The following is a 26,609-nucleotide window of genomic DNA, read 5'->3' on the forward strand; positions in this document are numbered from 1 at the left end:
AAGGGCCAGTATGCAGAGCTGGTATATGTTTTAGAATCTTAGAAAATATTCTGAGCTCAAATGTAATGAGGTGTTGTGAACTGAATGATCTTCTCCAGGTACTGCCGTCTGTCTTCTGATGGAGCCGATGCAACCTGTCACGAATTCCTTTCCTTTACCAAGCTCTTCATCTCAGAGTAAAATTTGGATACAACACCTTCAATTATTTGTTAGATAGATTCCAATATCTGTCTTCCCCTACAGTTTTTGCCCTCTACAGCCAGCTTAACAACCATGGAAATAATTCCTTTGCATCTTAATATGTCCCTTACTATCCTGTTCTTTCTTCTTGACAATGTCTTCCATGTGTTACACTCCTCATTGATTCTGCAGAGAACCCCTCATTTCTTATCTTAGGAGTCCAACTAATTTTCAGCATGATTCTATAGTACCACATCTCAGACACTTAGATTCCCTCTTTTCCAATTTTCTCATAGTCCACTGCTCACTTCCATATAATTCTGCTCTCCAAATGCACATTCTCAGAAATTTCTCCCTAAAATTAACACTGTTGTTTGATACTGGTACATTTATTTTCAACAAGAATGCTCTTTTTGCCTATGTTTATCTGATTTGTATGGCCTGCTTGCTTCTTCTGTCATGTTATTTTGCTTCCAAGGTAGCAGAATTCTTTCACTTTATCTACTTCGTGGGCCCCAGTTTTGATGTTAAGTTTACCACTAATCTCTTTTGTACTACTCCACATCCTTCCTTGGTTTACTGTCAATCTGTACTGTGTGCTCACTAGACTGTTCATTCCATTCAAAAGATCATGCAGCTCTTCCTCTTTTTCACTGAGGACAGCAATGTCATCAGAGAATCTTTTCACTGATATCCTTTCACTCTGGATTTTAATCCCACTTCTGAACCTCTCTTTTATTTCCATCATTCCTTCTTTGGTGTACATACTGAACAGCAGGAGTGAAAGAATATAATACTGTGTTTTACTCTTTCCAATCCGAGCACTTTATTCTTAGTCTTCCATTGTTATTTTTTGCCTACATACTGCATTTTGGCCATCTTTTCCTACAACTTATATCTATTTTCTTGAAAATTTACACTATCTTACATTGTTGAACACTATTTTAGGTTGACAAATCCCCTTGAACTATGTCTTGATTTTTCTTAAATATTGCTTCCATTATCAACTGCAATATCAGAACTGCCTGTCTGGTGCCTTTACCTCTCCTAAAGCAACACTGATTGTCATGTAATAAATCCTTAGTTTTTTCCATTTGGGGTATCAAACTAAATTTAAAACTGGATTGAAGATTTCTTGGTAGGGAGGACACAGTGTGTTATATTAGATGAAGAAGCAAATTAAGATGTAGAAGAAGCTTGAGGCATGCCCAAGGAAAGCAAACTGAAGCCTTGCTGTTCATGTTGTATATTAGTGATCTGTAAGATGACATTAATAGTAAATTCAGATTTTTCAGTCAGTATGTGGTAAGATTTCAGTACAGTGCTAATTTTGAAAATTTGTTTTAAATGTTCAGAAATTGAAAATTGTGAACTTCATTAAATGAAGAAGCTAGTACTACACAATTATAATCAATGATGAATTGCAAATGGTATCAGTGAACTCATACAAATACATGGGTGTAACAATCTGTAGAGACAGGAAAAAGAATGATCACATACAATGAGTCACCGCTAAAGTATGTGGTAGACTTTGATTGAGTGGTAGGATCTTAGAAAAATCCAATCAGTATACAACAAGAATTGCACATGAAACACTAATTCAACCAGTCCTAGCTTACTGCTCAAATGAGAGAGGCCCATATTAAAGCATAATGTTACACTGCTTCTGTAAATAATCTGCACTTAACTTTCACATTTGTTTCTCATTGATTGGGTGGCGTAACTTTCCAGCAAATAAATGATTTTTTTTTCAGTCATTAGTCTTCTTATTGGCTTGATGCAGCCCACCACAAATTCCTCTTCTGTGCCAACCTCTTCATCTCAGAGTAGCCCTTGCAATCTATGTCCTCAATTATTTGCTGGAAGTATTCCAGTCTCTGTCTTCCTCAGTAGTTTTTGCCAGCTAAAGCTCCCTCTAGTACCATGGAAGTCATTCCTTGATGTCTTAACAGATGTCCTATCATCCTGTCCCTTCTCCTTGTCAGTGTTTTCCACATATTCCTTTCCTCTCCAATTCTGCACAGAACCTCCTCATTTCTTACCCTATTGGTCCATCCAACTTTCAACATTCATCCATAACACTACACCGCAAATGCTTTAATCTCTTCTGTTCCGGTATTCCCACAGTCCATGTTTCACTACCACCTAATAAACCATATAATGGTAAGACAGGTTTTAAATTGTAAGACATTCCCAGGGGCAGATGTGGACTCTGACCACAATCTATTGGTTATGAACTGCAGATTAAAACTGAAGAAACTGCAAAAAGGCAGGAATTTAAAGAGATGGGACCTGGATAAACTGAAAGAACCAGAGGTTGTAGAGTGTTTCAGACAGAGCATTAAGGAACATTGACAAGAATAGGGGGAAGAAATACAGTAAAAGAAGAATGGATAGCTTTGAGAGATGAAATAGTGAAGGCAGCAGAGGATCAAGTAGATAAAAATATGAGAGCTAGTAGAAATCTTTGGGTAACAGAAGATATATTGAATTAAATTGATGAAAGGAGAAAATATAAAAATGCAGTAAATGAGGTAGGCAAAAAGGAATACAAACGTCTCAAAAATGAGATCAACAGGAAGTGCAAAATGGCTAAGCAGGGATGGCTATGGCTAAGCAGGGATGGCTAGAAGACAAATGTAAGAACGTAGAAGCATACATCACTAGGGGTAAGATAGAATCTGCCTACAGGAAAATTAAAGAGACCTTTGGAGAAAAGAGAACCACTTGTATGAATATCAAGAGCTCAGATGGAAAACCAGTTCTAAGCAAAGAGGGGAAAGCAGAAAGGTAGAAGTAGTATCTAGAGGGTCTATATGAGGGCGATGTACTTGAGGGCAATATTATGGAAATGGAAGAGGTTGTAGATGAATATGAAATGGGAGATATGACACTGTGTGAAGAATTTGACAGAGCACTGCAATACCTAAGTTGGAACAAGGCCCTGGGAGTAGACAACATTCCATTAGAACTACTGATAGCCTTGGGAGAGCCAGCCCTGGCAAAACTCTACCATCTGGTGAGCAAGATGTATGCGACAGGCGAATTACCCTCAGACATCAAGAGCTTTTGACAATATTGACTGGAATATTCTCTTTCAAATTCTGAAGGTGGCAGGGGTAAAATACAGGGAGCGAAAGGCTATTTACAATATGTATAGAAACCAGAAGGCAGTTATAAGAGTCGAGGAGCATGAAAGGTAAGCAGTGGTGGGGAAAGGAGTAAGACAGGGTTGTAGCTTATCTCCAATGTTTTTCGATCGGTATATTGCGCAAACAATGAAGGAAACAAAAGAAAAATTTGCAGTAGGAATTATAAGCCATGGAGAAGAAATAAAAACTTTGTGGTTCACCGATGACATTGTAATTCTGTCAGAGACATCAAAGGATCTGGAAGAGCAGTTGAACGGAATGGTCAGTGTCATGAAAGAAGGATATAAGATGAACACTAACAAAAGCAAAGCGAGGATAATGGAATGTAGTTAAATTAAATTAGGTGATGCTGAGAGAATTAGATTAGGAAACGAGACACTTAAAGTAGTAGATGAGTTTTGCTATTTGGGGGGAAAAATAACTGATGATGGTCGAAGTAGAGAGGATATAAAATGTAGATAGCAATGGTAAGGACGTGTTTCTGAAGAAGAGAAATTTATTAACATTGAGTATAGATTTATGTGTCGGGAAGTCTTTCTGAAAGTATTTGTGTGGAGTGCAGCCATGTATGGAAGTGAAACATTGATGATAAATTGTTTAGACAAGAAGAGAATAGAAGCTTTTGAAATGTGGTGTTACAGAAGAATGCTGGATATTAGATGGTTAGATCACATAAATAATAAGGAGGTAGTGAATAGAATTGGGGAGAAGAGGAAATTGTGGCACAACCTGACTACAAAAAAGGGCCTGGTTGTTAGGAAACGTTCTGAGGCATCAAGGAAAAAAATTGGAAATTTGGTGTAAGGTCTTATGGGGCCAAACTGCTGAGGCCATCAGTCTCTAAGCCTATACACTACTTAATCTAACTTAAACTGACTATGAACAACGCACACAGCCATGCCCGAGGGAAGACTCGAACCTCCTGCGGGGCGAGCCGCACGGACCGTGACGAGGCACCATAGACCGTGCGGCTACCCCGCGCGGCAGGCATCAAGGGATCACCAATTTAGTATTAGAAGGCAGTGTGGATGGTAAAGACCAAGAGACGAGTACACTAAACAGATTCAGAAGGATGTAGGTTGCAATAGTTGCTTGGAGATGAAGAAGCTTGCACAGGATAGAGTAGCAAGGAGAGCTGCATCAAACCTGTCTTTGGAGTGAAGACCACAACAACAACAACAACAACAACAATGCTGTGCTCCAAACATACAATCTCACAAATTTATTCCTCAGATTAAGTCCTATGTTTGATATGAGTAGACTTCCCTTGGCCATGAATGCCCTTTTTGCCAGTGCTGCTTCTGATATCCTCCTTGCTCTGTCCATCATTGGTTATTTTGCTACCTAGGTATCAGAATTCCCTAACTTCATCTACTTCATGACCATCAATCCTGATGTTAAGTTTCTCACAGTTCTCATTTCTGCTACTTCTCATTAGTTTGTCTTTCTTCAATTTACTCTCAATCCATACTCTGTACGCAATAGACCGTTCATTCCACTCAGCAGATCATGTAATTTCTCTTCACTTTCACTCTGGATAGCAATGTCATCATGAATCATATCACTGATATAATTTTCTCTTGGATTTTAATTCCACTCCTGAATCTTTCTTCTATTTCCATCATTGCTTCTTCGATGTAAAGGTTGCACAGAAGGGGTGAAAGATGACATCTCTGTCTTACACCCTTGTAATCTGAGCACTTTGTTCTTGGTAATCCACTCTTATTATTCCCTCTTGGCTCTTGTACATATTGTATATTCCCGACCTCTCCCTATAGCTTAACCCTATTTTTCTCAGAATTTCGAACATCTTGCACCATTTTACATTGTTAGATGCCTTTTCTAGATTGACAAATCTTATCAACATGTTTTGATTTTTCTTTAGTCTCGCTTTCATTATCAACCACAACATCAGAATTGCCTCTCTCACGCCTATACCTTTCCTGAAGCCAAACTGATCATAATCTAACAGATCCTCAATTTTCTTTTCCATTCTTCTGTATATCATTCTTGTAAGCAACTTGGATGCATGAGCTGTTAAGCTGATTGTGTGATAATTCTTGCACTTGTCAGCTCTTGCAGTCTTCGGAATTGTGTAGATGATATTTTTCTGAAAGTCAGATGCAGTGTCGCCAGACTTGTGCATTCTACACACCAACTTGAACAGCTGTTTTATTGCCACTTCCACCACTGATTTTAGAAATTCTCGTGGAATGTTATCTATCCTTTCTGCCTTATTTGATTTTAAGTCCTCCAAAGCTCTCTTAAATTCTGATTCTAATGATGGATCACCCATCCTTTCTAAATTGACTCTTGTTTCTTCTTTTATCACATCAGAAAAATCTTCCCCCTCATAGGGGCCTTCAATGTACTCTTTCCACCTCTCTACTGTCTCCTCTGCATTTAGTAGCAGAATTCCTGTTGCACTCTTAATGTTACTGTCCTTGTTTTTAATTTCACTGAAGGTTGTTGACAATAATTTCTTTTTCAATTTCTTCACATTTTTCATGCAGCCATTTCATCTTAGCTTCCCTGCACTTCCTATTTATTTCACTCACCAGTGACATGTATTTCTGTATTCCGGAATATTTTTTTCTTCTTTTGTCGATCAATTGAAGTAATTCTTCTGTTACCCATGGTTTCTTTGCAGTTACCTTTTTTGGTCCTATATTTTTCTTTCCAACTTCCATGGTTGCTCTTTTTAGAGACGTCCATTCCTCTGCAACAGTACTGCCTACTGAACTATTCCTTATTGCTGCCTCTATAACCATAGAGAACATCAAGTGTGTCTCATCATTCCTTAGTACTTGCATATCCCAATTTTTTGCATATTGATTCTTCAGCCTACTGTGCATCACTAATACATTGTCATTTGAGCCTATATCTGCTCCTGGGTATGCCTTAAATCCGGTACCTGATTTCGGAATCTCTATCTGACCATGATGAAATCTAACTGAAATCTTCCCATATCACTTGGTCTTCTTCAAGTATTCCTCATCCTCTTGTGATTCTTGAACAGAGTATTCGCTATTACTAGCTGAACTGAAATAGTCTTTCTCCTCTCTCATTCCTTGTCCCAAGCCCATATTCTCTTGTAACCTTTTCTTCTGCTCCTTCCCCTACAACTGCTTTCCAGTCCCCCACGACTATTAGATTTTCCTCTCCCTTTATGTACTGTATTACTCTTTCAATATCCTCATATACTTTCTCTATCTCCTCAAGTTCAGATTGTGACATCAACATGTATACCTGAACTATCATTATCAGAGTTGGTTTGCTGTCGAGTCTGATAAGAACAACACTATCACTGAACTGTTCACAGTAACAGACTCTCTGCCCTACCTTCTTATTCATAATGAACCCTACTCCCATTATACCATTTTCTACTGCAGCTGACATCACCCCATACTCATCTGACCAGAAATCCTTGTCTTCTTTCCAATTCACTTCACTTTCCCCTACTATATCTAGCTTGAGCCTTTGCATTTCCCATTTGAGACTTTCTAGCTTCCTTACCACATTAAAGCTTCTGACAGTCCAGGCCCTGACTTATAAAACGTTATCCTTTTGTTGGTTACTCAGTCTTTTTCTCATGGTGACCTCCCCTCCTGGAGACCCATAAGGGGGACTATTCTCAAATCTTTTGCCAGTAGAGAGGTCATCATGATACTTTTCTTCCCATTTAGGGGCAGTTCCCCTCCCCGGACAAGAGAGTGCCCTGAACCTCTGTTTGCTTCTCCACCCTCTTTGACAAGGCTGTTAGCAGAATGAGGATGACTTCTTATTGCCAGAAGTCTTTGGCCACCAACGCTGATTATTAATCAAAATTTTTTGATTACTAATCAAAAACACTACCCCTAGACCACAGTTCCAGTTTTGATGGTACACTAATTATTAAAATGACATAGTTGACACATTAGAATTAATCTTTCACCAATTTAGTTTTACTAAATCTCATTAGTGTAATACTAGGCTAAAAAACTGATTTCCTATGGTCACCACCACTGGTCCTTATATAACATCCAACAATAACAGGATCTTTTTACAAACTGTTTAAACTGAACACAAAAATTCATATGCTTTCATGAAACTGGTTATAGATTTTGATTTGGCCAATGGTGGCAATAGGCCTGATGTAATTAGTGTGTTGAAATAAGTGGATTTCTACATCAAAAATTCATGAAATAATCACTGATATCAATACGCTGATTACTTCATAATTACACTGTGACTTTGGAAACTAACATGCATACAGTATCTTTACATTGATTTCTATTGTTATTACTACTGCTCTTTTGTACACTGTTGTTACAAAGAACATTCTCAGTGTGTGTTTTCATTTGTTTCAACATATTTTGGTTTTGCAATACAATCCTTCCATAAATTTATTAGGATTATTTGTTACACTCTTAATTTCTTCATAAGTTAATCAGTTTTCATAGATACAATAAGTGAACAATAACAAAATTGAAAGTTTTGCATATATATATATATATATATATATATATATATATATATATATATATATATATATATATATATATGACTTCATGTAAGCATCACATGCTAGTATTATAATCTCCAAAATATACTGGGTGTATCAAAAAGAATCATTTTATTTGACATGTCTATATTTCTGAAACTAATAAACATATACAATGAATTTAGTTTTTTTTTTCATACCTTTTCATAGGTGTACAATATGGCCTCCCTTTAGATGCATGGTATATGTCAATGCAGTATTCAAATTGTTCCCACACTGCAGCGAGCATGTTTTGAGTTACAGTTTCCACTGTTGCTGTATGCAATGTCTCAGTTCATGCATTGTTGTTGGTATTGTTCATTCATTCATTGTTGTTGGTAATGGGGGCACATAAACAGAGTCTTTTATAAACTGTCACATGAAATAACCACATACTGCCAGGCCGGTGACCTTGGAGGCCAGTAATGTAAGGCTGAATCATTTGGTCCAGTGTGATCGATCCATCATTCAGTAATCCTTTGATTTAAAAATTCCTGCATTTCCAGGTGCCAGTGTGGCAGTGCCACATCCTGTTGGTAAATGAAGTCTTTTGAATCAGTCTCCAACTGTGGGGAAAGAAGATATGTGCTTCCTGGAACAGTGTTTTTGCCAAAGAAAAATGGGCCACACACCTCTTCTCAAGTCCCTTGCATGTTGTACAACTTGATTTGGTTGTTCCATACCCTATAGCCTCACATTATGTTTGTTCATCATTCCATTTAAATGGAAACACTAAGTGTGGAAGAAAACTGTCATCCTCCATCTTGCCAAGAATGAAATTACAGAACTCCACACATTGTTGTTTGTCACCTTGATGAGGAGCTTGCAGTAGCTGAATTTTGTATGGTTTCATGTGTAAATGTTGACACAACACACGCTATATGGATAATGGAGGCATGTTGAGCGGTCAAGCTGCGCAGTGAATGGATTTCTGCGGACTGCGGATGCATTCGATGTCTGTGTCAGATACTCGGGGACAGTCCGCCAATTTGCCTTTACACAAACAACCTGTTTCTTTCAACTGTTCATGCCACCGTCTAATGCTCTGTGCTGTAGGAGGATCCACACCATACCTAGTACAGAAGTAATGCTGAACAGTTTTACTGACCTGCACTGCATAAAATGAAGAACACAAGCTGCTTTCTACTGTCCCGACACCATTTTTACAAGAACTGAAGTGGGTGCACACTGTTGCCACCTAGTAGGAACCATGTAAAACTCAAGAGTTTGCTCTTTCCAACAGTATGTTGTTCACGCACATATCTCAAATAGTATAATAGTTTCATACTATCCTATTCTGCTACATTGCAAAAGAATATTAAACATGTACAAAGAAGGGGAATGTGTATGGTCAAAGGTTGGACTGACCCATGGGAGAGCATCTCAGAACTGCTGAAAAAACTAACTGGCAGACAACTGAAGATAGGTGCCAATTGTCCTCTGGAAAAAAAAGCACCCCTACATATCACTTCCTTATGGGCCATGAAAACAACATCAGACTAACTACAGTGCACACGGAGGCATTCAAGAAATTATTCTCACCATGCTCCATATGCGAATGGAAAGGGAAGAAGCCATATTAAGTGGTACAATGAATAGTACTCTCGTCAATGCACTTCACTATGATCTGCAGAATAAAAATGTAGGTATACAAGATATGTTCCTGATCTTGACCTAAATAAATGATTTCCTCTGTCCTAACAGGCCTCAGAAGGCCCAATGGGACTGACCAACTGTTGTGTCATTGTCAGCTAAATGGTGTCATCTGGTGCAAATTTGGCGGGGTGTGGAAACAAATTATGTACTAAATATATTAAATGATCATTCAAAAACTATAAAATTTACATTTTATGCATAATTATTGTGTGACCAATGGATAACAAGTTAAAATCAAGTCATGGTATTTGAAAGATGATAAAAAAGTTACTTTGGTAATGGGAAGTCCTTGGTGGAATAAACTTAATGGAAGGAGCGAAGGTAAGAACTCACTATACAGTTGAGGCATTGTGTGGCCATTAGGAACATAAGCAAATCTGAAAATGTTGCTAAGCATTTGGGCAATGCCCTTCTTCAAAGATAACTAGTACAGAATATACACACATTGTACTACATTGGCACTGCCTCCAGTACAGGAAGTACAATATAGTTGGCCAGGACAACAATAAGTGTATGTTATGTCTGTACTACCTAGCTCTGAAGAAGGGCATTGCCTTGAAGCTTAGGAATGTTTTCAATCTTATATATGCACCTATTGGCCACTCAACACGTCAAATGTATGGTGGGTTATTACCTTTACTTCATTCATTATGTATGCAGAAAAAGCAACTTGGAAATCCATGTTTAAATCCTAGTTTTGGCATAACTTTTCACTTATGGCTCCAGCATACTTGTGTAAACACATAACAGCTCACCTTGCAGGTGCCTCTTACAGACTGAGCAATGAAGAAATTGTAAGACATCTTGCAAAAGCAAGATAATTGAATTCTATCATTCATATCCATGCCCTAATAGTATTTGTGACTAATAGTAAAATCAAGTGTGCAGAGTTCTCAGGTAAGAGGATCATGGTATAATATTTCGATTGCTGAACAGCAAGCTATGGGGTGATGATTTCAACATGCTTGATTTACTGCTTCCACTGCTATTTCCATGGATCCCAGTTTGCCACCTAGGTATCTTTTACTAGCTATGTATTTCAGCATTGTGCTTTGTGTATACTCAGTGTAATATGACTCTTTCTAGCATTTATGTAATTTGATAGTGTTGGTCAATTTTTGCATTTTCAATGCTAATTTTATGTTGACAACATCATGAAAAGGATAGACTGCTAAACACAGAAAAGATGACATGTTGAGTTGCAGACAGGCACACATTGAACTTTCAGCCAAAAGATGGCGGCTAGTGTTAAAGTAAATCATGTATCTCCGCGAAAAAAAGTAAAATTCGATGGAAAAAAGAAATCATGTATGAGTTGTAAGGACGAGATATCAAAGCTAAATGAATGTATAAAAAGTCTACAATTCATAATTGGTATTCTAAAACAGGATATAAAAGAACTTCAATCGGGAAATACGGGAAGCAAGAAGACACGGCCTCCACAGGAAAATGGGAATCAGTGACTGATGAAAACTCTATCCAGGAAGATAAATCTCATAGAAGCAGTGTAACTTTAATACAAAAAAACAGTGTGCAAAATTCGAATGTAGTAAATCATGGAATACAGCCATCTGAAGAAAAACTGTTGCAAGGAACTGAAAGTAAACAAAAACGTGTGCAAACAAACAACTCTAGCATGGTAGCGGAAAAGCATGTAAACAGATCAAACTTTCCCAGAAATCGCAAACCTCCAAACATACCGGTAGTGAAAAGTAAACTGTCAAATTCTCAAAGAAAGTTATTGACTGATTCTAATATCGTGTCCAAAAACATATTCAGTATGCTATCAGAAAAAATGAACAGACAAAGTGAAGCAAATATACAAACAAAAGTTTCGGAACCGAAAACAACAAACGAAAACAGTCAACGTAAAAAACAAGATGCTGGCATTATTTATTTATTTTCTGATAGTCATGGAAAAGGACTGGCAAAGATCATGAACAAAAAACTAATAAATGAAAGTGTTATTGGATTTGTGAAGCCAGGTGCTCCACTGCGAGAAGTTACTCAGCATATTGACACACACAGTAACCATGGAAGTTGTAACTCTTGCATTATTTTAGCTGGTGCAAACGATGTCTACAAGAACGAGGCAAAATTTGCTTTGCGATCTTTAAGGGAAACATTGGCAAAAGTTATGGACATGGAAGTGATCATAATAAGCATCCCTATGAGACATGACCTCATCAAAACATCGTGTGTGAATGCAGAAATCGAAGCAACTAACCGAAAGTTCGAGAAAATATGCAAGCTCTTCAGCAATGTGACATATATTAATGCAGACAGTCAAAAAAGAGAAGATTTCACTACCCATGGATTGCATAGAAACATGAAAGGGAAAGTAGCACTGTGCGATGCAATCATGGAACAATTAAACCGAAATCAGCTAGGCTTAGTGTAGCCTCCAATTGTAGCAGCAGCAGCAATGGAATCACCAATTTCAAATGAAGAGCATATTACTCCAATGACTTCAGGTAGTGTTGAAGCGGCAAGAAGAGGATCCCCATCTAGCCTAGTTGCAGTTCCTCAAATTACAGCTCCAAAAATTACAGCAAAAATGCCATCACACTACAAGTCAACTCGCCCAACACGAAACAGGAAAAAACCACAACGTTTTTTATGGCAAGTGATTCCAGAGAAATGTTGATTTCATCTTCTAAAACATCGCTCTGGAAAGAAAACTTCAATTATAAAAGTGTTAAAAATGATATGTCATGTGCAGCTGTCGAACATAAGATAGGCCAAAACAACCTAGTAAATAAGTCATCGTCGAAATTTATGCTCCAGCACCAAAATGTACAATCCTTATCAAGTAAAGTTAGTGAGATAGAAATATTGTTATCAGATGAACTAAAAGAAGTGTCAGTTATATGTTTTAGTGAGCACTGGTTATCAGAAAATATGTTACATCACACAAGGATAGAGGGCTTTACCCTTTCATCTTTTTTTTTTTGTAGGAAAACCTCCATGCATGGAGGAACATGCATATATGTTAGAGAAGACGTCAAACATGATAATTTAAAGTTCACTAACCAGCTAGGGGAAGAGCAAAACTTCGAAATTTCTGCTACACAACTGACAAATTTAAATATAATGGATATTTGCATACATAGAAGCCCAGATGGAAACGTAACTACTTTCATTGAAAATCTTGAGAAGGCACTTAACAGTATAAAAATAGTTAGTAAAACAACCATCATATATGGTGACTTTAATATAGATTTCAACAAGAACTCAAAAGACAGATTAAACCTTGAGGCCTTATTAAAAACCTACAATATACATACAACTATCAAATCCCCCACCAGACTCACCAAATCGTCAAGCAGTGCTATAGATCAGATACTAATAAATACAGATAAATATTTATACAAATCTGGAAATATGAATACAGGTTTCAGTGATCATTATGCACAGTTTATTGAATTCCCAGTAGAGACTGCAGGAAATACTGAACAACAAATGACAAGAAAAGGTAGAAATTTTAGCAAGCACAACCTAGAACACTTCAGGCACTTACTAAAAAGAGAAACATGGAATGATATAGACAACTATGAGGACACATGTAAAAAGTTTGACATGTTCATGGCAATATTCTCTCATTATTTCAATATTTCTTTTCCAGTTGAAAACCAAACATTAAAAACTACAAAAAGAAATGTTACATGGCTGACGAAAGGCATTAAAATATCATGTGCTGAGAAGAGGAGACTTTATGAAATCTCAGAAACACAAAATGTTACAGAAGAATTTCTGGTGTATTTCAAGAATTATAAGAGAGTGCTTCACAAAGTCATAAAAGAAGCTAAGAAAAGAACAAATGATCACCATATAAAAATGGCCAGGAACAAAATGAAAGCCATGTGGAAGATAGTCAGAGAACAAGTAGGAAATGAGTCCTCCCAAACTGTAAATTCCAGGTAATCCAAGATGGCAAAAAAATTACAAATCCAGAACAAGTAGCCAATGCTTTTAATACATACTTTGCAAATATTAGTGAAAAATTACTCTCTGACATAAAATCTTCAAATAAAAATCCTGCTACAACACCATCAAATCAAAATAGAAACTGCAACTCCCTATTTCTTACTCCAACCAACCCTAAGGAAATTATACTATCAATTAGAGAGTTAAAAACAAAATTTTCAACAGGTGTGGATGAGATTCCACATTATGTCATTAAAAAAGTGGGTGACCTCATTGCAATACCATTAGCCCACATTTTCAACAGTTCATTAACAAATGAAGTCTTTCCTTCCTGCTTAAAGACAGTGAAACTGAAACCACTGTTCAAAAAGGGTAAGATAGAAGACATAGCCAATTATAGACCTATTGCCTTGCTATCTACATTTTAAAAAATACTAGAAAAAATTTTTCATAAGAGGTTGCTAGATTTTCTAGAAAAGTGCAAAATATTATCCACAACCCAACATGGCTTCCGGAAAGGCCGATCAACAGAAACAGCAATATATGAATTTCTGGGTGAAGTACTCGAAAAAATTGATAGTGGACAAAAAGAAACTGGCATATGCCTTGATCTGTCTAAGGCTTTCGACATCATAGACCACACCCTATTGCTGCAGAAGCTTGAAAGAATTGGTATCAGAGGTATGCCTAACAACTGGCTTAGATCATACCATACTGACCGCAAGCAAGTAGTAGAAATACATTTTCACAAAGAAAATAAATCAACAAGACACTATTCTGATTATAAAGCAGTAAAATATGGAGTACTGCAGGGCTCGGTACTGGGCCCCATCCTATTTTTGATATATATAAATGACCTAACATCAACCAACCAGCACCATAGCACTATCCAGTTTGCAGATGACACAAGCATATTAGTCAGTGGGAAGACTGCAGAGATACTACAGACAAGACTGTCTGAGGCATTAACAAATGTTGTAAACTGGTTCAACCAAAACAAACTAATAATAAATAAAAGTAAAACAGTAGCATTAAATTTTCATAATGTCAAGAGAAACACTGAAGAGGATATAAGAATTCAGATGTCGGATACAGATATTGCAAGTGTGCCTAACACAAAATTTCTGGGGGTCTGGCTACAGGATAATCTTAGATGGGAAACTCACATTGACAACATATTAAAGAAGCTAAGTACCATGAGTTATTTAATGAGAGTGCTAGAAAACTGCTGTCATAAGGACTGTCTAATGACAGTTTACTATTCTAATATACATTCTGTCCTAAAATATGGGATCACTTTCTGGGGTAACTCGCATTCCTGCCTAAAACTCTTCAGGATGCAAAAAAGAATGGTGAGAATCATGGCTGGAATAAAAAGAAACAAACCATGTAGACCATTATTTAAAAGGATGGGGATTCTTCCCCTTCCATGTATTTTCCTATTTGAAAGTGCAATGTTTATAAAGAAATATACAATAACAAATCCTAGTATCCTCCCCAAAAATGAAACTGTTCATCATCATAATACAAGACAGAAAACTGACTTTCATGTACTCCATACAAAAACCAGTTTGTGCCAAAAAGGAACATTACACCATGGAAAAATTATCTACAATAAATTGTCAAGAGAAATTAAAGCAAAGACTGATGTAAAAAATTTTAAAGCAGCATTAAAAGAATATCTGTTGACACATTGCTTTTATAGCGTGGAAGAGTTCCTCCAAAATCCTCGAGAGTCTAAGTGATGATTATGCAAATACTGTAACCATTAATACTGACCTACAAATACATTCAGATGTGATTCTCAAGTTTCTAATGGGGTTCAAGTATAAGTTGTTACCGACTTGCCCAGTATATGAAGTAAAATTCTGTGAATGTAATTCTCTAGTGTACATGTCAATTCATAGTGTAGAAGAGTTCCTCAAAAATCCTTAGAGCTTAAGCGAGGATCATGCAAATACTGTAATAGTTAATATTGGCTTATACATGTATTCAGTTGTAAACTTCAAGTTTCTAATGTGGTTTAATTATAACTTACACATTGACTTGCCCAGTATATGAAGTGCTGTAAAATTTTGTGAACATAATTTTCTAGTTTCTAAAGTGTTTTAATTGTAAGATATACTTTGACCTGTCCAATATCTGATGTGCTGTACTGTACATGTAAGATTTACTGGACCAATAAATACAATACAATACAATACCTTACCTCACACACATGAGTACTATCTCCGGCCGCTGTGGACAGAATACAATTATATTGCATTGAGCGGAAGCAGCAATCTGGAGTGAAGCAGGAAAGGGAGAGGGATAGAAGGTCTGGTGTGTGGGGGAGGGGGGAAGGGGGGGGGGGGAAGGTTGGAGGGGAGGACTCAGCACTCCCTGGTGGATTGTGTAGGGGCTACGTGGCAGGACAAGGCTGCCAGCAACAGCATCAGGAGTCCGTGGGGAAGGAGATTGGGTTTCATTGTGCCTGTTCGCAGCTCAACATGTCATCTTTACAGTGAGCAGCAGTCTACCCTTTTCATAATATTGTTCATATTTCAACCCGGACTTTCCATTGTCTAATTTTATGTTGGTCACTAAATTCTAGCATCAACTTCTACTGTTTCTTATGTAAATGTAAGATAGGATTCAGCTAGTTAAAAAAAATTATTTCTTTTGTCTTGGCTGTAGATACAAATAATTATTTTTGTTGTTTGTTTCATTATCCTCCGTGAGTGTATGATCAACACTTAAAAGTAAATCCACATATCACTTTCATATTGTATATCTGCTCTAAAAGAATTGTATTTTTTCCCATCAACATTTCCACACATTATTATTTGGTAGAACAGCAGGCAGGGTAAAATTTTGTAATAAATTAATGCTATATATGCAAGCACAAAACTAGGGCCAGCTCTAGGGGGGGGAGTGAACTTTGCCAGCACCCAGGACAGAAGGTTTCTGAGGGTGGTAAAACCTTAAATTTTAATGTAGCTCCAAAAGGATGAGTTAAACAAGACAATGAAAGTTTTGCATAAATGAAGATGTGTGAGTATATATTGGAAATACAAATCATAAATAAAATCTAGTGTCCTACTGGAAATTATTTATGATGTTGTTGTTGTGGTCTTCAGTCCTGAGACTGGTTTGATGCAGCTCTCCATGCTACTCTATCCTGTGCAAGCTTCTTCATCTCCCAGTACCTACTGCAACCTACATCCTTCTGAATCTGCTTAGTGTATTCATCTCTTGGTCTCCCTCTACGATTTTTACCCTCCACGCTGCCCTCCAATACTAAATTGGTGATCCCTTGATGCCTCAGAACATGTCCTACCAACCGATCCCTTCTTCTAGTCAAGTTGTGCCACAAACTTCTCTTCTCCCCAATCTTATTCAATACCTCCTCATTAGTTATGTGATCTACCGATCTAATCTTCAGAATTCTTCTGTAGCACCACATTTCGAAACATGCTATTCTCTTCTTGTCCAAACTATTTACCGTCCATGTTTCACTTCCATACATGGCTACACTCCATAAAAATACTTTCAGAAACGACTTCCTGACAAATCTATACTCGATGTTAACAAATTTCTCTTCTTCAGAAATGCTTTCCTTGCCATTGCCAGTCTACATTTAATATCCTCTCTACTTCGACCATCATCAGTTATTTTGCTCCTCAAATAGCAAAACTCCTTTACTACTTTAAGTGTCTCATTTCCTAATCTAATTCCCTCAGCATCACGCGTCTTAATTCAACTGCATTCCATTATCCTTGTTTTGCTTTTGTTGATGTTCATCTTATATCCTTCTTTCAAGACACTATCCATTCCATTCAACTGCTCTTCCAAGTCCTTTGCTGTGTCTGACAGAATTACAATGTCATCGGCGACCTCAAAGTTTTTATTTCTTCTCCATGGATTTTAATACCTACTCCGAATTTTTCTTTTGTTTCCTTCACTGCTTGTTCAATATAGAGATTGAATAACATCGGGGAGAGGCTACAACCCTGTCTCACTCTCTTCCCAACCACTGCTTCCCTTTCATGTCCCTCGACTCTTATAACTGCCATCTGGTTTCTGTACAAATTGTAAATAGCTTTTGGCTCCCTGTATTTTACCCCTGCCACCTTCAGAATTTGAAAGAGAGTATTCCAGTCAACATTGTCAAAAGCTTTCTCTAAGTCTACAAATGCTAGGAACTCAGGTTTGCCTTTCCTTAATCTATTTTCTAAAATAAGTTGTAGGGTCAGTATTGCCTCACGTGATCCGATATTTCTACGGAATCCAAACTGATCTTCCCCGAGGTCGGCTTCTACCAGTTTTTCCATTCATCTGTATAGAATTCGTGTTAGTATTTTGCAGCCGTGGCTTATTAAACTGATAGTTCGGTAATTTTCACATCTGTCAACACCTGCTTTCTTTGGGATTGGAATTATTATATTCTTCTTGAAGTCTGAGGGAATTTTGCCTGTCTCATGCATCTTGCTCACCAGATGGTAGAGTTTTGTCAGGACTGGCTCTCCCAAGGCTGTCAGTAAGTCTAATGGAATGTTGTCTACTCCCGGAGCTTTGTTGTGACTCAGGTCTTTCAGTGCTCTGTCAAACTCTTCACGCAGTATCATATCTCCCATTTCATCTTCATCTACATCCTCTTCCATTTCCATAATATTGTCCTCAAGTACATCGCCCTTGTATAGACCCTCTATTTACTCCTTCCACCTTTCTGCTTTCCCTTCTTTTCTTAGAACTGGGATTCCATCTGAGCTCTTGATATTCATACAAGTGGTTCTCTTTTCTCCAAAGGTCTCTTTAATTTTCCTGTAGGCAGTATCTATCTTACCCCTAGTGAGATAAGCCTCTACATCCTTACATTTGTCCTCTAGCCATCCCTGCTTAGCCATTTTGCACTTCCTGTCGATCTCATTTTTGAGACGTTTGTATTCCTTTTTGCCTGCTTCATTTACTGCATTTTTATATTTTCTCCTTTCATCAATTAAATTCAATATTTCTTCTGTTACCCAAGGATTTCTACTAGCCCTCGTCTTTTTACCTACTTGATCCTCTGCTGCCTTCACCACTACATCCCTCAAAGCTACCCACTCTTCTTCTACTATATTTCTTCCCCCCATTCTTGTCAATTGTTCCCTTATGCTCTCCCTGAAACTCTGTACAACCTCTGGTTTAGTCAGTTTATCCAGGTCCCATCTCCTTAAATTCCCACCTTTTTGCAGTTTCTTATTTATGATACTGAGAAATAAATGACAAATGAAGCACTGGAGCTAGTCACCCTGAGTGTGGCCTGTAAGTGGTGTGTTGCCACCTAGGTTTCTATCACGTGCCTGCACAAAAGTTGAAATATACCTATGTCAGCCTGGAGGCTGCTATGAAAGAAATAAAGATAAAGGCCAGCTTACGATGGTCTAACAGTTCTAACACAGCTATCTAAAAACACCTATAGTTGTGTCACTGAGAAAAGCAGTTTGTAATTAAGAAATAAAGAATAAGTAAAATATGCTCTAGCCTTTTGAATTCACACATTCTGATTAAACAGTGATTACATGTGGTAGTTTTCATACATCTTTTATCCCCCACTCCCTGCCATTATAATATCATTTGCATTGCTCTTCTTCTTGCCATGCCCCTTTAAATTAACTTTTTCTATTTTGTCTGTAACTTCTTTTTAGTTTTCCCATACTGTCATTTCTTCCTCTGTGTTGAAGCCATAAGCAATAGAATCAGGCTGCAAAGGTATTAGAATATGCACTTTCATTCTTTAGTGTGGTGAAAAAAATTTATGATTTCTTTTCTGTTTCTACATGACACTGGAAAGTTTTCAATGCTCATATATCTTCCCTAACATTGAAGCTATTAAGTATAACATGATAGCAAAGTAGGATTGATGCAGTCACCCTCTCATGTATAAAATAGGAGAGGGTTATGATGCACCAGTTGAAACAAGTTAAGGCAAAAATGTGGACACAATAGTTGTGCACAAGGCTGGCAAATTAGCAAACCTTATCTTTGGTTTTATGTTCCTTTGTTTAGTGGTGATATGGCATGACATATTATTCCACATTAATGTTGTCAGCAAAAACAACAAAGTATTACTACAGATATATCAAAAGCTATTGACCTACTCAAAAAGACAATAGAGTATTTTACATACTACTGAGAGGACCTCAGATTCCAAGATTATGCAATACACGCAAAGGAACTGACAACCCAACTCCGTATAGAAAATCTGACCGTAGGTGACACAATGCAAATATAAAATAGGGAGAAGAAGAAACAGTTCCAATACAAGGTAGAGGAGGAGAAATCTAAAGATCCAGAAATGCAGTTCAAAACAGAATTTCACTTTAAAGTATTGGATGTTCCATAAGGGGCAATCAAAAAGTTTCTATTTCAGGGTGCTGCTGCAATGTATATGCAACACAGTATGACTCCACTGCAGGTATATAAGCACTGACATTTAAGCAAGGGATTAGTGTGACATTCGTGTCTTTCCAACGTGCATATGGTAAATGTGGAGACCTGAACTACGGCAAAGTTATTACCACACACATACAAACAGGACCAACAGGCTGTTATTATTTTCGGGGCTGCCAAAGGACAAACACTGGTAGACATCCATCAGAGGATGAAGAATGTGTATGGGACAGCATGTCTGTCAAAAAATGCCATTGTGGAATTAAGATGAAATGTCTGGAACAAGTGTGACAGGGGGTGTTGTTGTGTCTTGATAATGTATGTCCACATATCACAAATGTCTTAACACAGAAGTTACAACAATTCAAGTCGGAGAGACTCAAGCACTCACCCTATAGTCTTGATCTCTCCCCATATGGTTACCACACCTTTGGCTTTGAAGGTCAATGCTTCCTGTTGTACGAGAGTGTGCAGCAGACAGGTACAGACTTCTTCACACAGCAGAATGTGGTATTTTACTAAATGGGTATCTTCAGCCTGATGCATTGGTGGGGTGATTGCTTCAATGCTCATGATGATTTTGCCTGATTGACATAAAGGTCCTGGGCTTTACTGCTTTCAAATGGAATCTGTTTGATCACTTCTTATAATATGCATTCTCAGTGAGAGATTTCAATAGCTTGAAAGTCACAGTCAGCTTTGTGATTTTTTTGGTATGAGATTAGTAAAATTAAAAACATGTTAGCTGATGTTCTAAGTGACAAGTGCTCTAAACTGAGTGATGGTTTTAGTCATGGACAGACCAAGGACATCAGACTTGTCAATTTTAAAGATGAACTTCAATTGGTTTCAGTGTTGGTAAAGCCTGGTAGCACACCAAGTGAAACTTTGAAACTCATAAAAAGAGTATGGCATTGTGTGCATGTAAGTGTAGTCTTACAAATTTTGCTAACACAACCAGTGACAGTAGCAAGTGGATAAAAAAGTTTGTGGAAGCTTAAATTGATTGCAGTGTACCTGATGTCAACAATGGGCCAAGCACAACTGTGTGGCATGGCAACAGTGTCAATTGAACAAGTGCTAGGTGATGTTTGGGTTTCAGTGAAGTCATACAGTAGTTTGCTGTTGCCAAAGCAAGAAAAATATCTGCAATATAAGATAATTATATAAACAGATGTTTATATGCCTCAGTACTGCAAGAAATCTACTCACTCTACTCTCTGCTTGCTACTCCCCCCACGGTGGTCATGGTGCTCTTCCCTCCATGCCACATGGTCCCGTCTGTTCTGGGAACAGGAAAAAGTGAGCAGATTCTGTTGTGTACTCTGTGAGTGACATAACTTTATTTTGACAGATGTAATTAATTTTGGAGTTATAACTCAAAAGGTATTACACTGTTAACGTTTCATGATGGTGTAGCACCCAAAAACTGATTTGTGTAACAAGTAATAAATATTGTAGAATATTACACCAATGTTACCTGGCTCTGGTCTAAAGATTTATTTATGCCAGAAAGGTGGATGAGTAAGTGTTATATGTGAAAATAAGATATCGTGGATGAAAAACATTGTAAAATAGGTTGATTATGCCTCAAAATACATGGAGGGGTTGGCTGGAGGCGGGAGGGTGGTAATGTTTGAAATTTTCACACAGAGTGGTGTAATGATTGAAGCTGGCCCTGCCCAGGACTCAAACTAAAACTCCAGCATAAGTTTCAGTTAAACACACATAGTCGTGGTGGTTGTGGTGGTAGCAGCAGCAGTAGCAACAGCAGTAGCAGTAGTTTTTTCATATGTGGACCACAATTACAAGGATATTGGACATGTCACTGTATGACAGTTTAAGGGAAAAGAAGAACATAATTCATCTGCAGCGGCATACTTACACATCTAGTTTGACAAGGATGGGACAGGTAGTTGGCTGTGACCTTGTAGTAGGAATCATCTTGGCATTTGCTTGAAATAATGTAGGGAAACCACAGAAACTTAAATCAGGATGACTAGTTGGAGACTCCTAATTTAAAGGCTAGTCTGTAACAATAAGTAACCATTGTGAATATATTGTTGGTCCATGCGTCCTGATGTGCATAGTGATTGTTAATATTATTTATAGACATGAGCAGTTGGCCAGTGTGGCCGAGTGGTTCTAGGCACTTCAGTCTGGAACTGCGCGACCGCTACAGTCACAGGTTCGAATCCTGCCTTGGGTATGGATGTGTGTGATGTCCTTAGGTTAGTTAGGTTTAAGTAGTTCTAAGGGACTGATGACCTCAGATGTTAAGTCCCGTAGTGCTCAGAGCCATTTGAACCATATTGGGACACGAGCAGAGAGGTTGCACCTAGTCCTCCTACCAACTGGCCACCAATTTTTGTGTCACTTGTGTGATACATTAATCTCTTACATATTTGTTTCTTTTATAAGCTGTAATCTGGGTGCTCCAGTAAGGGGAGGTGCTATGAGCTGATCGCAAACTTCCACTCCCTGCATTCTCCGTTCAGGGCCCAAGTAAAAGTGTGCAGTTAATATATACACATTATTTCCTAATCGAACACTGCAAACACTTATCAGCTGACATCAGGACCATGATGATGATGTTTGGTTGCCATTTTGTGTATTGTAACTTCCCAATTGCTTGCCTGAAAAACTGAGTCAGCATCCATCCGTAATGATTAAATATTGAAATCAGAAAGATGATACAGTGTCAGTATTATCTCTTACACGGCTTTGGAGTATGGTTTTTGAAATAAGAAAGGGTAAAAACCATTACAGTGCAAAAACTTGATGTAAAATGACAGATATGGTGCTATAATTATTTACTGGTGTACATTTTTTACAAAACCCCTACTCATTCTTTGGCAGTTTATTGTGCCACTTTATTCTCTTGTATAAAATAGTTGTTCTGAAATTCATGTTTATTCTTTCCTGTTAAATATAAGTTCTGTCTAGATTTTGTTCCATGGTCAGGGGGACAGCTTATTTTTTTATGTGCATAACTGACTGGCAAATGTACTCAAATGGTCTACCTAAATCTCCAGTGTTTTGAATAGTTCTTTACAATGAGCCTTATAGCTTTCTTTGGCTATTAATCTCATGGCCCTTTCCTGTAGTTTGAAAACTGTGTTCGTATTTTGCGCATTTTTCTGCAAAAAATTACATATCTAACAACTGAGTGTAGGCATAAGTAGTACAAGGTGTGATTGGAAAGTTTTAAGAATGGATCCGCTACTGCTTACTGGTTTGGCACGCAGGTACACAGAAGGTGGGGAGTGAGTGATTGCCTTGTCCTTGAATGCCCTCAAACAGGAAACTGCATTTCCTTTATTTAGTTCATTGTGGCAGCTGGTTGAGTGCGCCTCTGTTAGGACTTGTTGCTGGATTCTGTCTGCATGAAAATGGACGTAAAAATGGAGCAATGAGTTAGTGTGAAATTTTGTTTTAAAACAGGGAAATTAGCTTCTCAGACTTACAAACTATTAAAAATCGCTTTTGGAGATAATTTTATGAGCCAGTCAAATGTTTTTAGCTGGTTCAACAGATTTAAAAATGGCCGTGAATCATTAGAAGATGAACCATGGTCTGGCCGTCCTCCCACCTCAAAAACGAATGAAAATGTTGTGAAAGTTTGCAACTTAGTGCACACTGATCGTAGATTTACAATTACGGAGATCGCTGAAGAACTTAATTTAAGTTTCTATGCAGTTCAGTCAATTTTAACTGAATATCTGAATATGGGTTGAGTGTCCGCAAAATTCATAACAAAACTGTTGTCAAGTGTCCAGTGACAATACCGACTTGAAGTGTGCAAAGTACTGATTAATCGAACTAAAAATGACCCAGATTTGTTAAATAGGGTAATTACAGGTGACAAATCACAGGTATAGGGGTATGATCCTGAAACAAAAGTGCAGTCTTCGCAGTGGAAGACACCACGTTCACCACGACCGAAAAAAGCACGGCAAAGTCGGTCAAAAATGAAGACAACATTGACAATTTGTTTTTTCGATTCTACCAGTATTGTGCATCATGAATTTACCCCTGGAGGACAGACAATTAAACAGGAATACCACAAATGTATCAAGCATTTGCACAAAAAGGTGCAGAAGAAAAGGCTTGCATTGTGGAATGCTCTGGCTCATTGTGCCTTCTCCATCATTGAACTTTTGACCAAATTCAAAATTCCTGTGCTTCCACAACTGCCATATTCCCCTGATTTGGCCCCTTGTGGACTTCGACATGTTCCCTTAACTGAAATTTTCACTGAAAGGGAAGCAATTTGACTCAATTGAAGACATCCAGGCAAATACAGAGAGCATCCTTAACACGCTTCAGCAAAAAAATTTCCAGGAATGTTTCCAAAACTGGAAACACTGTTGGAGTCGGTGTTTTCAGTCAGAAGGGGGCTATTTTGGAGGAGATGCATCCCAGTAACATGTAAGTACCACCATTGTACAATTACAAGCCCATTCTTAAAACTTTCCAATCACAGCTTGTATGTAACTAAAAGACACTGCCTATTACACACTGATGATAAAGACTTCAAGGGCATAACATGCTGATGGCATTCTGTTAGCAAATATCTTTGTATTTTCACACTATTTTAATTGAGAATCGTAATTCCTTCCTAGAAATTTTTTATTTGTTATGCAGTTTACATTTAATATAATAGTCATTTGTCCCTATTCAAATTAAAATCCAGCATTTGTTTTCTTTGTGTTCAATATTACTTTGCAGCATATTGATCAACATTAAGAGCTTCCTTGAGGGTTTCATTTGTCTTATGTGCAATGAGTTCCTTGTTTTCTTACTGACTATAGCACTGCTGTCATCAGCTAAGAGAATTTTTCTGCATGATTAACACTACTGCAAGCTCGCTAATACTGACCATGACTAGTTTTGGTCCTCAAATGCTAAGGGAGGAATTCTTATATTAATATAATGTGATTCTGATAGAGTCTCACTGAAATTTTGGCCTTATCTGAGGTTTTGTGACCTCTATGATTTACACTCTGTCTGTCAGGTGTGGTGGAACGAACTTCAGCCAGTCTAAAATTCTATGATTTCTTGTTGATTGGATTTGGAACAAAGATGTTTTATCAAGAGATGAGTCACTGAATTACGGTTTTTTTTTTTGTCAACAATGTGTACAATCAGTTCACAATAATAACTTCCAGGAGGCACAGAGTATTCAGCTTAAAATACTTGAGCAACAATCAAAGTCTACGAAATATTTGGAATAACAAAAATTGAATGCTGCCATGTAAACTCATTGTGCTGACCAAAAACAGATACGAAGAAAATGGAACAGATTTTATGACAACAGAAAACGAAGAAGTATTCAAAGCAGTGAAAAGTAAGAGGAAAACATTAGAAAATATCTTGTAGCAAATGTGAGAACAAAAGACATTGAATTGAAATTAAACTCTGTTTAACAGGGGAGTCCTTTTTATTGCCAATCTCTGATTATTCTTTTACAGTGAGGGCCCCCTTGATTAGATTTTCTAAGTGTTTTGGTTTGCTATATCTTTGTATTAATTTTCCCTCAGAATAAGAATGTCTCCCCAATTCACAAGGAGTGTTTTTTGTTTTTATTTCAAGTGATTGAGACTGCTCTTGAACCTACTCAGTCTTTTTCCATTTTCACTGCTGCTAGGCACAGACATTTGAAAATTTTAACATCTGATAGTACAATATGAAGCTATGTTAATCTTATTTTATGACTCTTGTAATTATCCTTTGTCACTGCAAGAAAATGTGGTTCATTACCTGTGCCATTATTTGCAGTAAAACAATCTGTCGAAGATAAATGGTTTTCCCACTCATATTTGGTCCAGTTACAATTTGAAAATTTTTATCTGCTGTGGCAAACTGTAAATTTGAAAGTAAGAAACTGTTTACATTGTCATACCACTACATCATTATAACATGGGAAACTGAGAGAAATTAATCTTACAATATCATTAGGGACTGGCTCAGTTGGATTAATGAAATCCAATATGGGATGTCTTGAGCTCTTGACATCTAATCTATCTCCAAATTGTGGACAAACGTAACTTGGCAGAGCACTTAGTTTAGCAAATGATGTGAGCATGTCAAGTTCAGAAATTTTTTCACATAATTTATAAAGACATCCAACTTCTTCCCGAATTTCATTTAGTAGATCAAGAATCACTCTAAAACATAAAAATAACAGCAGAACAATAATTTTAATATTAAATACAATGAGCTGGTGATTATACTTATGGACTAGAATAGTTTATCCAATCATTGTAAGACCATTACACATATTAAAAATGACTAAGAACGTATTTCAAGTCAATGTAAAGAATTATAATATATATCAGTTTTTGTAAAAGAAATGTAAAACCTCCTATTTTTATAAGTACATAGACCTGTTTATTTACATCAGTTTACAGCTTGAACATTTAGCTATTTTTCGACAAAATCACCACTTCTGTTGATGCATTTTTGTAGATGCTGTGGCAGTTTTTGTATGCCCATGTCATACCAGCTCGCTGCCATACTGTTCGGAAAGTTATGAACCTCTTCTTTCACCTCGTCGTCAGAGCTAAATCGCTTTCCGGCTAAATGTTCTTTTAATCTAGGGAACAGGTAATAGACACTGGGCGCCAAGTCAGGACTATAGGGTGGGTGGATGATTATGTTCCACTGAAACTGTTGCAGGAGAGCAACGGTTTGCCGAGTGATGTGTGGGCGAGCGTTGTCAGGGAGAATGTGTATGCCCTTGCTCAACATTCCTC

General features: G+C 37.5%; 1 protein-coding gene across 1 annotated transcript in view; it reads right to left on the bottom strand.

Annotated features, from left to right (window-relative positions):
- LOC124712423 (mutS protein homolog 4-like) overlaps nucleotides 1-26,609 on the bottom strand; it is a 287,464-nt gene that overhangs the window by 82,854 nt on the left and 178,001 nt on the right. The window contains exons 12-13 of the mRNA XM_047242719.1: nucleotides 25,802-26,021; nucleotides 25,615-25,716 (exon numbers count right to left, since the gene is read on the bottom strand). Of these exons, the coding sequence (XP_047098675.1) occupies nucleotides 25,615-25,716; nucleotides 25,802-26,021 (322 nt within the window). The remainder of the gene's footprint in view (nucleotides 1-25,614; nucleotides 25,717-25,801; nucleotides 26,022-26,609) is intronic.

Source organism: Schistocerca piceifrons, chromosome 1, assembly GCF_021461385.2.
Source record: "Schistocerca piceifrons isolate TAMUIC-IGC-003096 chromosome 1, iqSchPice1.1, whole genome shotgun sequence".
Lineage (NCBI taxonomy): Eukaryota > Metazoa > Arthropoda > Insecta > Orthoptera > Acrididae > Schistocerca > Schistocerca piceifrons.